This window comes from Magallana gigas, chromosome 8 (genome assembly GCF_963853765.1).
Source record: "Magallana gigas chromosome 8, xbMagGiga1.1, whole genome shotgun sequence".
In the NCBI taxonomy this organism is placed as follows: Eukaryota; Metazoa; Mollusca; class Bivalvia; order Ostreida; family Ostreidae; genus Magallana; species Magallana gigas.
Window position 1 is genome coordinate 21,128,013 of NC_088860.1, and position 16,211 is coordinate 21,144,223.

Here is a 16,211-nt window from a genome sequence, read left to right on the forward strand (position 1 = left end):
TTCTTGGGATCATGGGAGTAATTCATTTACTACCATAAGTGAATATTCTTCACCATTTTTTATCAAATTTTTGATATCAAAACTGATCATTTGATATCAGAAATTCAATTTTTGGATATCAAATAATGGAAAACAATTTCTTTATCAAGAATTGAAATTTCAGATATCAAGAAATCATGGATATTCTGTGCAGTTTGCACATGATAAATTCCCATAAGAGCTAGTGGATCGAGGAACCAGTAGTTGTGATTTTTCTCTCCTTTTGCATTTCTGTGAGTTTGTGTTCATGAACCTCAACTATCTACAGCAGTCCAGTATGTCACCTGTAGCCAACTAATAAGTAGAAAATTATTGGACAGCTACAGGTAACTTGTTGGAGGGTTTCAGGACAATAAGAGATTAACTGGATTCGATTTAACAAAAGATGGCACAAAAATGTTTTAACTTTAAATTACAATTGGCAAATAGCTCTTTTCATTTTGGGAGAAATATTTTTACAGTCATGAGGCTACTCTTACCTTAACTATTTCCCTTTTGCCTACTTGTCCATGGAATCTGTCAATCACACTGGAATAATCTGGGCTACCTGAGTCAACCGGGACCATAGCCAGATTGTCAGAGTCTGGCATAACTGACCAATCTGATGGAAGTTCAAAGGTAGATGCTGCTCGGGATAGAAAAATTAAGAAAACTTAAATAATTGATTGTATTTAATTTCAAAGCTGTAAACCAGGGGTGTAAGAATTAAGTAAGATTAATTCCAGTGTAATAAAAAAAATATTACACGGGTGACCTCCAGGTCTGTAAATTGAGCTAAACATGTAATAAATCATTATCAATAATAAGCTCAAGCAATCAAACATTTAAAGGGACTTGGACACAATTTGAGCTCATAATTAAAAATGTTATATTTCCAAATTTAATGTTTAGAATGGTTAATATGGGTACTTTTAATGCTTTGTCAAAATTTGAAAGTCAAATATTGAGTTATACACTGTAAGCAATTTAAGTTACAGAGTTTGAAAATCTTTGTTTTGAAACAAAGCCCAAGCTTTGTAATTATGGTTCACATAATGTAAATTTACCTTGTTTGCCATGAGTCTTTTGGTAAAAAAAAAAAAATGGTAATTCCATACTTTAAATACATTATTTGTAAACAAATATAAGACTCAAACTTTGTTTTCTTTCCTCTGTATCTCTCTTAAAACTTGACTTTTAACATTCAAAGTTTGGTCAATCATTAAAATTGAGCAAGTAAATCATTTTATACATAAAAAAAAGAAAAAGAAAATTTTGATCTAAAATCGTGTCCAAGTCCCTTTAAAAAAATATCAATGTGCTTAATATTTCCTTTTATAAGAACAAAAAAAAAACAAACCAAGAGGCCCATGGGCCACATCGCTTAACTGAGCAACAATAGGTATGATAAAATCAGCTAAACGGATCCGGTCATAATACCAACTATCTGGACAATGAATTGTATTACATGTAGATCCTGTATTAATAAAAGCCCATTTTTCTCACCCTGGATATTCTTATGTTTATAAGGCAATATAAAATTATTATTTAGATTCTCATCCTGTTTGCAACAAGAGGCCCAGGGGCCATATCACTCACCTGAGCAGCAATTGCCTTAATTCTGATCAAATTAGCATTACAGTATCAAAATATCTTGACAACTACAGACCCTGAAACGTACTACTACACCACACGCTCGCTGCACGCTCGCTTCACGCTCGCTAAACGGTTCACACGAAACGCTGAACGGTTTACATGAAACGCTGCACGCTTTGCCCGAAACGCTAAACGATTTACACGAAACGCTGAACGGTTTACACGAAACGATTCTCGCACGAAACGATTTGCTCGCTTTTCACACGCTTTGGACACGCTTTTTTACTGATCGATTCGGGTCCTCTCGGATTTTTACCTTGACTTTGTTAGTAAGAATTAATTTTAAGAAAACACGAAATAATAGAAATACTGATATTAGAAACATATATGTACATAAGTATTGAATTGATTAAATAAATTAATTTCAATTGGTACTTATAATTAAAGCAAAAAATTATTTATTCACAGAATTAGCCAAAAATATTACTTCTATAAATATATTTATTGCTCAAAAGAAATATCCATGATTCTTATTAGTCTCGTAAATAATAAAAATTCCCGAGAAAAAAGTTACCGTAACACAATATTCAATACCAAAAATAAAATCCGTATGATTACAAACTGAAATCGGTTTTTCAGTATTCGGCGGGATTTGTTTTTTCTTCTCACATTAATATTTTTATTGGTTTCAGAGAATACAATATAAAAATACTAACTGTAAATAAACCTGTATTTATTTACATTGATAATTTTGAAAGTTATGTAAAATAAAATTAGTCACATAAGTTAGCAAATGCTATAAAACAACCGATTAATTTGTTTTATGTCGAATCATTCGCGTAAATAAATGTTCCGTACATAACATCACAGAGAAAAATCAATGGATTAAACAATAAAGAAAGTTGTCATTACTATTTTGAATTTCGGAAAGAACAAAAAATAAAACATGATTTAGATTTTTGTCTCAATATTCATATACATAACCGGCGCCCCGCATAACGGCGGACATTATATCTATCATAATATATTTGAATTAAGTACCATGCATATAGATTCCCATAATAATTAATTGCATGTGTACATTTTAGGAAAATTTCAGTGTGTTAATTACTTGTTGTTTTCCGTTATCAGTGTTTAAATAATTAAAATAATAACTTGTAGAAATATTTTTAATCGGGATTCAGAAGAATTTACTTCCCGCATTTCATAGAAATGAACAAAATATTTTCTTTCTATGTTTACATTTAATTTTGTTCAAATTAATGTTAAATATTCTATCATTGAAATTGTGTGCATCATCAAATACTGATTCCGACTACCTTGAAGTCATTAAATTTCTATTGGCTATTGAAAAAAAAGAGACCCGTGACCATCCAATGAAAACGAATACACAGAGTTTGATTGACAGGTTCAGCCAGGTGCAGGTCTTACCCGATGTCCGAGGTTATTTGTACTGGTTGTACACAGCCGAATAGTCTCAGTAACTTCTTTCAATACGCGTACTTTTCTTTTGTTTGTTAAAAATTAATTCAATTTTGTAAAAAGATTTATCTTAAGTATATCTTTTCTTATAGATTTTTTTCACGAGAATATCTCAAAGGAGTTTTGCCAATCAGTTTAAAGTAATGTTTAACACGAGCGCTATTTTGAAACAATTAAATTGTCAGAGAGTTCCGAATGAAATCTGATGAACGTTTTACACGGTTCTCGCACGCTTTGCCCGAAACGATTTACACGCTTTGCCCGAAACGCTGCACGCTTTGCCCGAAACGCTAAACGGTTTACATGAAACGCTTCACGATTCACACGAAACACTAAAGGGTTTACACGAAACGCTATACGGTTTACACGAAACGTTTCTCGCACGAAAGTCGCACGCTTTTTTGGTGTAGTAGTACGTTTCAGGGTCTGTAAGTAAAGTAGATCTTGCTAAAAAAATTAAAAATCTGCCAATTTTTATCCACCTCCAATTTTGGTTAAATACCAAGCCCCTTTTGTTGTTGTACCTGTAAGAAGATTTTTCTCTATTCCTATGTAACCCCCCCCCCCCTTCCCATTTCGTGGCACCACTTTTCTCTTGTGAATCATGGTTTCATCAAACTTAAATCTGCATAACCTGTGCTTTCACACTAAGTACTGAGTTTTGGACCGGAAACTTTCCCAGAATATTTTTAAAGATTTTATCAATAAATTCCTATGTAAAAATTCAAACCGCCATCACGGCCCCGCCCTACCACTAGGGACTGTGATTTTACAAACTTGAATTTACACTACCCGAGGATGCCTTTACACAAGTTTAAGCTTTTCTGGCCAAATAGTCTTTAAAAAGAAGATTTTTAAAGATTTTCTCTTTATATCTATGTAAAACTTCATCCCCCATTGTGGCCTCACCCTATTTAAACAAACTTGAATCTATACGATCTGGGGATGCTTCCACTCAAATTTGGGCTTTCCTGGCCTAATAGTTTTGAGAAGAAGATTTTAAAAGATTTTCTCTATATATAAAAAATTATCCCCCATTGTGGCGCTGCCCTACCCCCAGGGACCATGATTTGAACAAACTTAAATCTACATTTTCTGAGGTTGGTTACAAGCCATTTGAGCTTTCTTGGCCAAATAGTTTCTGAGAAGAAGATTTTTAATCATTTTCTCTATATATTCTTGTGTAAAAATTTATCCCCCATTTGTGGCCCCACCCTTCCCCCGGGGACCATGATTTGAACAAACTTGAATCTACACTATCTGAGGATGCTTCCACTCCAATTTGAGTTTTCCTGGCCGAGTAGTTTTTGAGAAAAAGATTTTTAAAGATTTTCTCTATATATTCCTATGTAAAACTTGATCCCCCTATTGTGGCCCCACCCTACCCCCAGGGAAAATGATTTGGACAAACTTGAATCTACACTACCTAAGGATGCTCCCATTTTAATTTGAGCTTTCCTGGCATAATAGTTTTTGAGAAGATTTTTAAAGATTTTCTCTATATATTCCTATGTAAAACTTGATCCCCCTCTTGTAGCCCCTCCCTACCCCGGGGACCATGATTTGAACAAACTTGAATCTTCACTACCTGAGGATGCCTCCACACAAGTTTAAGCTTTTCAGGCGGGATAGTTTTTGAGAAGAAGATTTTTGAAAAATACCAACAAATTTTCAATTATTCTCAATTATCTCCCCTTTTAAGAGGGCGTGGCTCTTCATTTAAATAAACTTGAAACCCCTTCACCTAGTGTTGCTTTGTGCCAAATTTGGTTGAAATCTGCCCAGCGGTTCTTGAGAAGATGAAAATGTGAAAAGTTTACAATGGCGACGACAACGACGACGCCAACGACGACAGACAACGGACAAATTGTGATCAGAAAAACTCACTTGAGCCTTTGGCTCAGGTGAGCTAAAAATATGGGCGGGTGGGCAGATTTTATTAATTATTTCTTATTTTCTTAAAAACACCTTTTTCATCATTTATGTTCTAGAAATATCAACTGCCTCTATTCTTTTAAGTTGTTAATGCTAATGTGATGGGCCATTTTCAGAGGGGCTGGTGGGGATGAGAATCTAAAAATTAATTTTATGTGGTCTAATAAAGTCCCTTTTCTAACAAGATGATTTTATAGTCATATCACCTGTTGAGACTTGAGCATTGCAGTTCTCAAAAAGATCCTAAACAATTGTTATATATGGGATCAAACTCTGAACCCCTTGTGAGGCCCAAGAATCCTCAAAGGGCCAAAGTGTAAACAATTTCCAAGAATCAGCAATATGTCCAAATGTTTGAAAATAAGTAAAACCATATATCATAACATTTCTGCTTTTGTGAATAATTAGAATATTTTCCTGTGTAAAATTGGATCCTCAAGATTTTAATTTAAGCGAATTTGAATCTACACTATCTGAGGTTGCCTTCAGTAAAATTACAGCTTTTCTAGGGAAGAGGTTTTCAGAAAAAAAATACTTTAAACTTTTTTCTATTAATATTCCTATGTAAAATTTGCCCCCCCCAAGTTGTACAAGTTGTGACCCATTACCAACCCCCAGGGATTATGACATGAGGATGCTTCCACAAAAGTTTCAGCTTCCCTGGCTGATTAGTTTCTGAGAAGAAGATTTAAAAAATTTCCTTTATATATTCCTATGTTAAACTTCGACCCCCCCCCCCCATTGTGGCCCCACCCTACCCCTGGGGACATGATTTTCATAATTTTGAATCTACACTACCTGAGGATGCTTCCACACAAGTTACAGCTTTCCAGGTTGATTGGTTTCTGAGAAAAAGATTCTTAAAAGATTAACTTTATATATTCCAATGTAAAACTTCGACCTTTACATTGTGGCCCCACCCTACCCCTGAGGGGTCATGATTTGTACAAATTTGAATCTACTCTACTTGAGGATCCCTCCAAACAAGTGTCAGCTTTCCTGACTCACTGGTTTCTAAGAAGAAGATTTTTTAAGATTTAATCTATATATATTTAAGTAAATTTTTGACCCCCCATGGTGGCCCCATCTTACATGATTTGAACAAACTTGAAGCTAAACTATCTGAGGATGCTTCCACACAAGTTTTAGCTTTTCTGGCCAAATGGTTTTTGAGAAGAAGATTTTTGACAAATATCAACAAATTATAAATAAATCTTAATTATCTCCCCTTCAAAGAAAGGATGGCTCTTTATTTTCACAAACTTAAATCCCCTTTACCCAATGATGCTTTGTGTCAAGTCTGGTTGATATTGGCCCAGTGGTTCTGGAGAAGAAGTCAAAAATGTAAAAAGTTTACGGACGGACAGACAGATGCCAGACAAAAAGTGATCAGAAAAGCTCATTTGATCTTTCAGCTTAGGTGAGCTAATAAACAAGGCACTGAAATTTATTTGAGAAAATGTCCAGGCAGTTCAGTTTGCACATAAAGAACACATCAAATTTTCTGGTTTTCAGTATTGAATCCTGAACAGCAACTCTCTGTTCATTTTTAATATTTTCTATCATTATGACGTTTTAGATCAAAGAGTTTAATTTAATCTGGTAATAAGAACCAGTATGCCTGCTGTCCGATCCTATTTCATTTTGAAATAAAATATTGTTTAAACTAAACTAAGTACCCTTGATTATATTTCTTCTGGTCACAGTGGTAACATCAGACTTATCAACAGTAGGGTATTCCTCCATGTTGTTGAAGTTGATGGCGTACTCTGTTCCTCCATCATCAGTGAATTTAGCTTCTTTGTCCTGGTTGCGATAGGCTTTCTCAATGATTAGATTTATATTACCTGGATACTCTATCAGTTCATTTTTGCCAGCTGAATTATCCACATAATACCACTGAACATAGTCCGAGATGAGTTTTGCCTGGAGACTCTCCTGTATGTTGCGCTCAGCATCCCGTATAATTTTATGATAGGCATCAGATGCTGCACTGATCTCATCTTTTGTTCCATGAAGGAAGGCCATTCCTCTATCTTTGTCAATGTTTACATCTACATGGAATCTTTCTTTTAAATCATACAAAGCCTTCATCTGCAACAAAATCATATGAAACAATGTGAATACAGTAATATTACAGATACTGTAATGAGCTAGTAAGGGTATCTGACATACCATACATGTAGGTGTATAGAATTCTTTCCTTTCAAATAAATTCAAGAAAGTGTTGAATTAAGCTGCATGCAAAATTATCCATTTATTCATCAAATTAACTTAGTTCATTATTCATGTAGAAAAAAAGATTCAAAATACAATATATCTGAAACCAAGCTGAGTAACTGTAGTACAACTATTCAAAGATGCATCTTACATGCAACTCTGGTCTGTGATGCTGAACATAAACACTTATGCATCCATTGTTATACTGTAAATGTCCTAAACCCCAGTTTAACTTTAGTATACCTGTAATATATTTCTCAATCAGAAACAAACCTGAGTTTTAGATAGCCTTGGAATAATTTCATCTTTGAATTCTTTTCTATCAAAATCCCCTTCTAATAAATTTTCAAGTCGGTTAATTCCTGTATCAATATCTTGGCCTTCTCCATAAACAATGATGGTGGCTTTGGAGGCATCTTTGTCCTCAACCACTGGGTTCCACTGGTGACCATGAGGCTTGCCACCACCAACTTAAAATCAAATTCAAATAAAATATAGGTATTCAAGGATTACAGCTAGCTTTAAAATCACCTAATGCAAGCTGACCACCATTATCATGGTAAATAAAAATCACAGTTCATGATCTATATCATTATCATGGTAAATAAAAATCACAGTTCACAATCTATTTATATTACAATGTGGTATTTTGTTTTCCCTTGGACTGAAATGCCACACTTTTATTGGTTTTAAGCATAGCATATGACTGCCAGATATATATATTTCTATGTCTGTCTGGTGAAAATTAAAATTTGGCTATATTGCAGACAATTCTCCAGCTCACCTAGACATTTCATATATTTTGGGGATGGCAATTAATCTCTAACCAATAAACTGTTTACACGGTCAAAATAGTGGTAACAACAACAAAATCTGTAACAGGTTAGACAAATAAAACAACAAGAGGCTCAAGGACCAAATTGCTCACTTGAGCAACAAAAGCTGGTTAAATCAGCATTACAGTAACAAATTCAAAATATTTTGACATATAAGTACAGTGGATATTGCACAAAAAGTTAAAATATCTGTCAATTTTCATCCACATTTTTTTAATGGTATAAACCAAGCCCTGTTGTTATATTATTTATGAGAGGATTTTTATCGATTCCTTTGCATTAGCAGTGATTTAAAAATATCCCTTTGTGGTCCAACTTTTCTCCAGGGAATCATGGTTTGTTCAACTTTAATTTGCTTAACCTATGCTTTCATGTAAGTTTCAGCTTTTTTGGCTAAATGCTTTTTCAGAAGATTTTTCCTCTATATCATCCCCCCCCCCAATGTGGCCCCAACCTACCCCTAGTATTATAATTTACTAATAATAAACTAGAATCTTACTCATCTACATGAGGATGCTTCCACACAAGTTTGACATTTTTTGGCCAATTAGTTTTTGAGAAGATTTTTAAAGATTTACATTCTAATGTAAAACTTCATCCCTCTATTGTGGACCTCCCAGTACAATGAGTTGAACAAACTTGAATCTACAATACCTGAGAAAACTTTCACAGAAATTTGACCTTTCTGGCCAAATGGTTTTTGAGAAGAAGATTTTTGAAAAATGCCAACAATTTTCAATTATTCTTAATGATATTCCCTTGAAAGAAGGCATTGTCCTTCAATTTAACAAAGTTGAACCTTCGCCCAATGAAGCTTTGTGCCAAGTTTCATTAGTTGAAAATGGCCACTGCAGTGGTTCTAGAGAAGAGTCCAAAATGATAAAAGTTTACAGACAGACAGACGGATGGATGCCAGACAAAAAGTGTTCAGAAAAGCTCAATTGAGCTTTCAGCTAAGGTGAGCTAAAACCCTTAACCTCCTCCAGAATATCTGAAATAATTGGTTCAGATTCAGCATCAGTCTGTAATAAGTCAGTAAGTATGACCCAGATGCACCATCTATGCAAGTTTGATTAAAATAGTAAAAATTTAGATACAGCTCAAAAAACCATAACCAGGTCCTGACGTCTACACCTTCATCAAGAATATATTTAAGATCCCTGTGACTTTGCCTCAATAAGCTACCTACATATAAATATTTTGAAGAAAAAATACCCCCCAAAAGAATCTCTGCCTTCATGTTGCAGTTAAACATTAGCCATTTACAGAAATACATATACAGAAGTACATGTACAAACAACAATCAAGTACATGTAAATCCAGGGAAAAATCCAGTTACATTGCAGTACACAATTGAATATATTTAACTGATATTACTAACCAGCTTTTGGCATGTAATTTGCAAGCTTCTCCATCAGCCATCCCTTTGGTTTAGAATCTTGGGACTTGAAGCACTGCTGCATGGCCATGATGAACTGTTGAGCCATTCGATGATCAAAGATAACGACATGAACTTCAGAAAGGTGTTTGACATTGGAGTACATTTTGTTTAGGGCACTGAAGACTTGTTCAGCAAATTCTTCTACTGTTTGCTGCTGATAAAGGTTGCCTGTCAGTAAAATTATATATAATAAACAGTGAGATATTGTTCACATAAGAAGAAGTAATGCATTACATGATCATAACAATAGCACAAAATATAACTCTGAACACATGTACAACTGTAGCAATCAACAACCAATACACTGTGCCCACAGAGTCAATTTTTATATATTTTAAGTACTGTTCTTACTCAAAGTCCAAACTACTAGAACTGACTCAACCAAAATACCAAAAAAAATATATACTACAAATAAAAAACTACCAGTATATATTTACACACAGTGTATATTTCCCCTAAAGTTTGCATTGGAAATCTTTGCCGTTCAATTAACCTGATAACGGCATATGTGCACAAGAAAACGTCATGATGTGTTTTGAATAGATTTATTACATATTATATGAAATTAAGTAAAATTTTCAAACTTACAGAACCAATTTGATATGAAAAATAATTGTTTAATCATATGACTTGTAATTGTTTATAAAAATAAAATTTAAATAATTGTCCTGACAAAGTTTCTGGCTGCGGAAGCGAACTTAATATATAATATGTTATATGGCTATTCCATCTATTATAAATATTCATATCTAGATGACATAGAGCATATATAATGACTTTAAAGCGACAATACACAAATCTTTTAAACAAATATAAACATTTACACTTATATCTTTTCAGATTTTTAAATGTTCAAAGTAAGTCTGAAGCTGCACAGTTCTACAGCTGTTCTAAGTAATCAACAGGTGAAAAGCTGTCAATGTGACAGCAAACCGGGTTTTCATTTATGTGAACTGTATCCATAATCCATGTCAACTTAATCCAGTGAAATGGAGTACCCTATATATGCAATATTTTGCCAAAAAATGACTAAGTTCAAAAGCTGTTTTTTTCCCCATAAATTATCAGAAATCAAAATCCTAGCAATATGCACACCTCTAATATAAGTACAATTGATTTGCAAAAGAAAAACTTCTTATTTTGAAAACTGTAGGAGGAGTTATCCGTACAATAAGGGTACCCTATATGCAATATTTTGCCAAAAAATGACTAAGTTCAAAAGCTGGTATTTTTTTAAATATATTATCGGAAATCAAAATCCTAGCAATGTGCACACCTTTGATATATGTACAATTGATCTGCAAAAGAACAACTTCCTAGTATCTTGAAAACTGTAGGAGGAGTTATCTGTACAATGAGGGTACCCTTTTGGCAGCCGCCCGCCCACCCGCCCGCCATTTTCACCATTTTAATAACCGGATTTTTCCGTCACAAAACCTGGTTAAAAAAGGCATTGTTCTGTTCTGGTATGTGTAATTTGCATATAAAACAACATGTAAAGCTTCATTTTATTGCCCTTTTATCTTCTGACAACAGATCTGGTCAGTTTTGGGCAGAAAAAAGCCAGTTCAAGAAAAGTTTCATTTTGATCCTCAAATTTACGAGATGGCTGCACATCCTCCTTAAATATACCAGTATTTATACTCATTGAAATTTTTAAATATTAACACCCCCAAAACTACAATAAATATAAATAACCTGTACTGCTGACTATAATACCACACCTGTTCCTATTGCTGGGATGGCTACTGTTTTCAATTTTAGTTCTTCCACTTTGTTCAATGCTTCAAGGATTTTCTTCTTGTAATGTCCTCCACTTATATCAACATGGATGATGAATTTTGATGGAATCGGGGACTTGTCACCATTCTCTGTTACTGCTAAGCCATTGTTCTTCATATCTGACTCTGATATAAAAAACAATTGACCCAATGAAATGTATAATACAATATAAAAACTATATTATATTAAAGATAAGAGGCTGGCGCAGAGGCATAGAAATTAAAACATTTTAATAAACTGGAGAATCAACAGAAATTCAAAAACATATTCCAAGATTTATGCTTTACAAAATATAAAAAGTACGTCAAGTATCATAGGTCCTAAGATAGAAATTCAACTGAACTGACAATTTCAGTACTATATATCTTATGACTGATACAATTCAAAATAGATCTTACTTTTAAATTCAATTTGTCTCTGCAGCTGCTCACCAAGTTTGGCTTTAATGGCTAGTGAAACTCCACCTATTTATATAATTATATTTATAAGATTACATATGTACTAAGAATTATCAATTAGTCAGATATGTCCACTAGATAGCCCAACAAAATAAACAAATATATTCAAAGTATGTTAATCATAAAGTTTAATGATTGTATGGATTTATATAGATTTATATCATTAGTATATGTTTTTTTAAATCACTAAATGTTTTTTTTACTAACTATAAAATGACTTGAACCACATATAATAAGGGAAGACATTCTCTCTTTTTAAAAACAAATGGACAAAGAACTGAAAGTACTGAAAAAGTGAAAACCTGCATTTTTGTCCCAATTAAACTCAGAAGATTATTATGTAACCACATACATTTAATTATCTTAAAAGTTACTCTTCTTGAAGAACATATTTATTTCATTTAGTGTATAGTTTCATTTAGTTTGAGCTAATAAATCCAATACATTCATAACAAGGTATGCATTTATTTGCTTATAAATATTGCTATTTCTGGATTTGAATAAGAATTGCACATTGTTAAAATCAAAAGAACAAGAGGTCCATGGGCCACATCGCTCACCTGAACAACACTAGAGATAATAAGATCAGCTTCAAGAAGTCATATCCAAAAATATTGGGATAATGAATGAGTTAAACAATTCCTGTAATTAAAGATTTCAAAAAAGTTTTCATGATGTTGAGCCCCTTTTGTAACTAGATGATTTCATAGTTATATCACATATTGAGCATTGCCATTCTCAAAAAGATCTTAAACAACTGTTCATATAGATATAAACTTACATCAATCTTTGAAGTCGTTGTGTGGCACAAGAATTATCCAAGGCCACAGTGTAAACAGCTGAGAATCAACAAATATCAATATGTTTGCATATAAGTAATACTATATACTTTTGAGAATGATCAAATTTATTTCCTATGTAAAAATTTGACCCCCAATAATAGTCTCATTCGTTTTTTAATTTGTTTTTTTAAAGATTTTTCTCTATATATATTACACAACCTGAGGATGCTTCAACTTAAGTAACAACTTTTCTGCTTTATTGATTTTTAAAAAGAAGCTATTACTCTTTACATTCTAAAGTAAAAATTCGACCCCTATTATGGTCCCACCCTACCTCTGTGGATCATGATTTGAACAAACTTGATTCTTCACTACCTGAGGATGCTTCCATACAGCTTTCTGGCCAACTGGTTATTGAGAAGATTTTTAAGGATTTTTCTCTATACTGTAAATCTGGAAATTTTTACCGTAGATAAATTTTTAGCTAATTTGCGCGTGCTCTGCATTAGCAAAAATTTTTTTCCTAAAAATTAATCAACAACAAAAAAAGTAATAAAAATTTTGCCGAAGGCTGGTCTCTTCTCCTTATTATATGAACAGGTGTCCGTTAGTAGTGACTGGTCATTTAAAAAACCTGTTTATATAACCAGGTAATTACCCCCAAGCTATAACCAGCGTGTGGAGAAAGACTTCACTCAAAATCGGTATCTTCGGTTGACTGGTAGCCTTATGTCTATCTTAATAAAGTGTACATGTATACTGATGACACTGCATGCATGCGTGATTTATTCATAGATATGATATGTACCGGCGTTACGCAGAATGTAGCGTTATTTTTTTTTACCCCATTCACAGTGTACCGGCAGGACACCAAATTTCACGGATTACAAAAATTTATATAGTATTTTGAATTTCTCGCTGAATGCCGCCATTTTCTTCTCATTCTCGCTCGCTTGACACAAGAAAAACATCACCTGTGTTTGACACGTGACCCTCCGATACTTGTGTGGTGTACACAAACCGTCGCATGTGAAGGTGTGAACTGCTAATTGGGATAATTATCTCGCTTTAAATCCGTATCAAGATACCCCTTTAGGTAGTTTTGTTGCATTTGCTGCTGTTATTGTATATATTGGTAATTTGAACAAGATATAAATTGCAGACATCAACTCTCGCATGATACTATATGAAGTTGGTAAACATATACAAATCGTGAGAAAATTAGAGGCGGCGATAATATACGATGTCCGAAGGTTAGCTAACATTGTGCATGTCAGTATATTGACATTTAATATTTGAGTGCTTTTTATTTTTAGCGCCAATGACAATTTGCAAAAATTTAAAATGTAAAAATTCATCTATAGCTTTATGACTTGAATTTGCAAAAATAAATCGATGTAAAAATTTCCAAATTTACGGTATATTTCTAGTATGTAAAAGTTTGATCCCTCATTGTGGCCCCACGGTATCCGGGGAATCATGGTTTAAACAAACTTGAATCTACACTATCTGATGGGGTTTCTACACAAGTTACAGCTTTTTTGGTCAATCGATTTTAGAGTAGAAGATTTTTAAAGATTTTCTCTATATATTCCTATGTAAAAGTTCGATCCCCCATTGTGGTGCCACCTTACCCCCTCCCAACCCCCAGCCTCCCTGGATCATGGTTTGAACAAACTTGAATCTACACTACCTGAGGATGCTTCTACACAAGTTACAGCTTTTCTGGCCCATTGATTTCTGAGAAACTATTTTTAAAGATTTTTCTCTATATATTCCTAGTTTAATCCCTCATTGTGGCACCATCCTACCCCTGGGATCATGGACTGAACAAACTTGAATCTATGCTACCTAAGGATGCTTTCACACAAGTTACAGCTTTTCTGGCTGATTGGAATTTGAGAAGAAATATTTCTAAAATATTTTTCTCTATACATTTATATGTAAAAATTCACCCCTTATTGTGGCTCTACCCTACCCCTGGGGATCCCGATTTGAACAAACTTTAATCTACACCATCTAGGGATGTTTTCACATACATTACAGCTTTTCTGGCCAATTGGTTTTGAGAGGAAGATTTATAAAGATTTTTTCTCTATATATTCCTTTGTAAAATTTCGTTCCCCCATTGTGGCCCAACCATACACCCGGGGGTCATGATTTAAAAACCTGAATCTACACTACCTTAGGATGGTTCCACACAAGTTATAGCTTTTCTGGCCAGTTCATTTTAGAGAAGAAGAATTTTTAAAGATACCAACAAATTTTTAATAATTCTTAATCATCTCTCTTTGAAAGGGAGCATGGCCCTTCATTTTACAAACCTAAATCCCCTTCAACTAAGAATGCTTTATGCCAATTTTGGTTGAAATTGGCCCAGTGATTCTGGAGAAGAAGTCAAAAATGTAGAAAGTTTAACAGACAAATAGTGATCAGAAAAGCTCACTCGAGCTTTCAGCTCAGGTGAGTTAAAAATACTGCATCCTTTTTTATTAAACAAAAAGAAAAAAACCGCATGTTTTGGAAAATGTTGGCCAGAGAACCAAGAGATTAATTTTTTAAGGCCTAAACAGGTTTTTGTTCATCATTTCATTTACTAGATCAAAACATTTATAAAATAAATTACTTTAAGATTAGTTTTGCATTTGGGAATATGCAAAATGTTTTCATTCATGATATGTTACCTTTACTTAAATCCATAGTATTGTTCGTGCCATTAACAATGGCATCAACATCTGCCAGAGTGATGTCCCCTTGATACATGCGAAGCTTTAAATTTCCCATATCTACTGCAACTTCTATCTGGCTGGCCTCACTTGTGGCATCTTTTGGTATCACAACAAAACCGTCATCCTCTACAAGCCAAAATGCAAAACCATTAGAGATTTTAGCAGTGCTTCTGATTTTTTCCACAAATACATATAAACAAATTATCTTTACATATAGTCTTAGATTGATTTATATGAATTATTAAGTCCAATAAAAGTCAATACATGTACAAGTAATGAAATATAACTAAATAACTGTCATATTTCTATTTCGGGTGGAAAGATCATTCACAATGCAAATTTTACAAGTGGTTAATAAAATGGGTTCCTTTACCTTTGGGCTTGTTTGGAGTGCCATGGCGCTTTCCTCCTCTCTTGTGTTGAGTTTTCATTGCCTGCTTTTGTATCTCAGTCTCAAATGCCTGTAAAATATGATATCTTATTATAAGAACATACCTAGATTGTGTAGAACAACTAATTTTATGACCAGTATTGAATATTATTTTTCATTAATAGCTAGACTATCTTATTTTGTAGTATATAATATACAGACAGATGAACAGACAGAGGAATTAAAAATCCAATGAACCTGGATTGTTTGTGTATCCTTTTCATAAACAACAAACAACACTTGTTTCAAGCTGGTTTTGGGGTTTCCTTTAGAGAAGTTCAGGACAGAATTGCACATTTCTTCTGCCACCATATCCCGTGGGTAACCTAGGTTACCGGTTCCCATGGCAGGGAAAGCAATGCTGCTCAGATTTTGTTTTTTAGATTCTTCCAAACAAGATTTCAGAAACGTTTGCAAAACCTATTGAAACAAAATATAGAATACAATGATACAAAATTATGTAAACAAAAAGTTATACTTTTCTAAGTGGTTAACTTCAAAG

General features: G+C 33.6%; 1 protein-coding gene across 2 annotated transcripts in view; it reads right to left on the reverse strand.

Annotated features, from left to right (window-relative positions):
• Positions 1-16,211, reverse strand: part of LOC105319523 (protein mono-ADP-ribosyltransferase PARP14) — a 132,993-nt gene that overhangs the window by 26,299 nt on the left and 90,483 nt on the right. For both annotated transcript variants that reach the window (XM_066068978.1, XM_066068979.1), the window contains 9 exons: positions 15,908-16,129; positions 15,653-15,740; positions 15,235-15,405; positions 11,709-11,774; positions 11,253-11,435; positions 9,469-9,696; positions 7,525-7,721; positions 6,711-7,125; positions 519-664 (listed from right to left, as the gene is read on the reverse strand). In XM_066068978.1, coding sequence (XP_065925050.1) covers positions 519-664; positions 6,711-7,125; positions 7,525-7,721; positions 9,469-9,696; positions 11,253-11,435; positions 11,709-11,774; positions 15,235-15,405; positions 15,653-15,740; positions 15,908-16,129 — 1,716 coding nt within the window. The remainder of the gene's footprint in view (positions 1-518; positions 665-6,710; positions 7,126-7,524; positions 7,722-9,468; positions 9,697-11,252; positions 11,436-11,708; positions 11,775-15,234; positions 15,406-15,652; positions 15,741-15,907; positions 16,130-16,211) is intronic.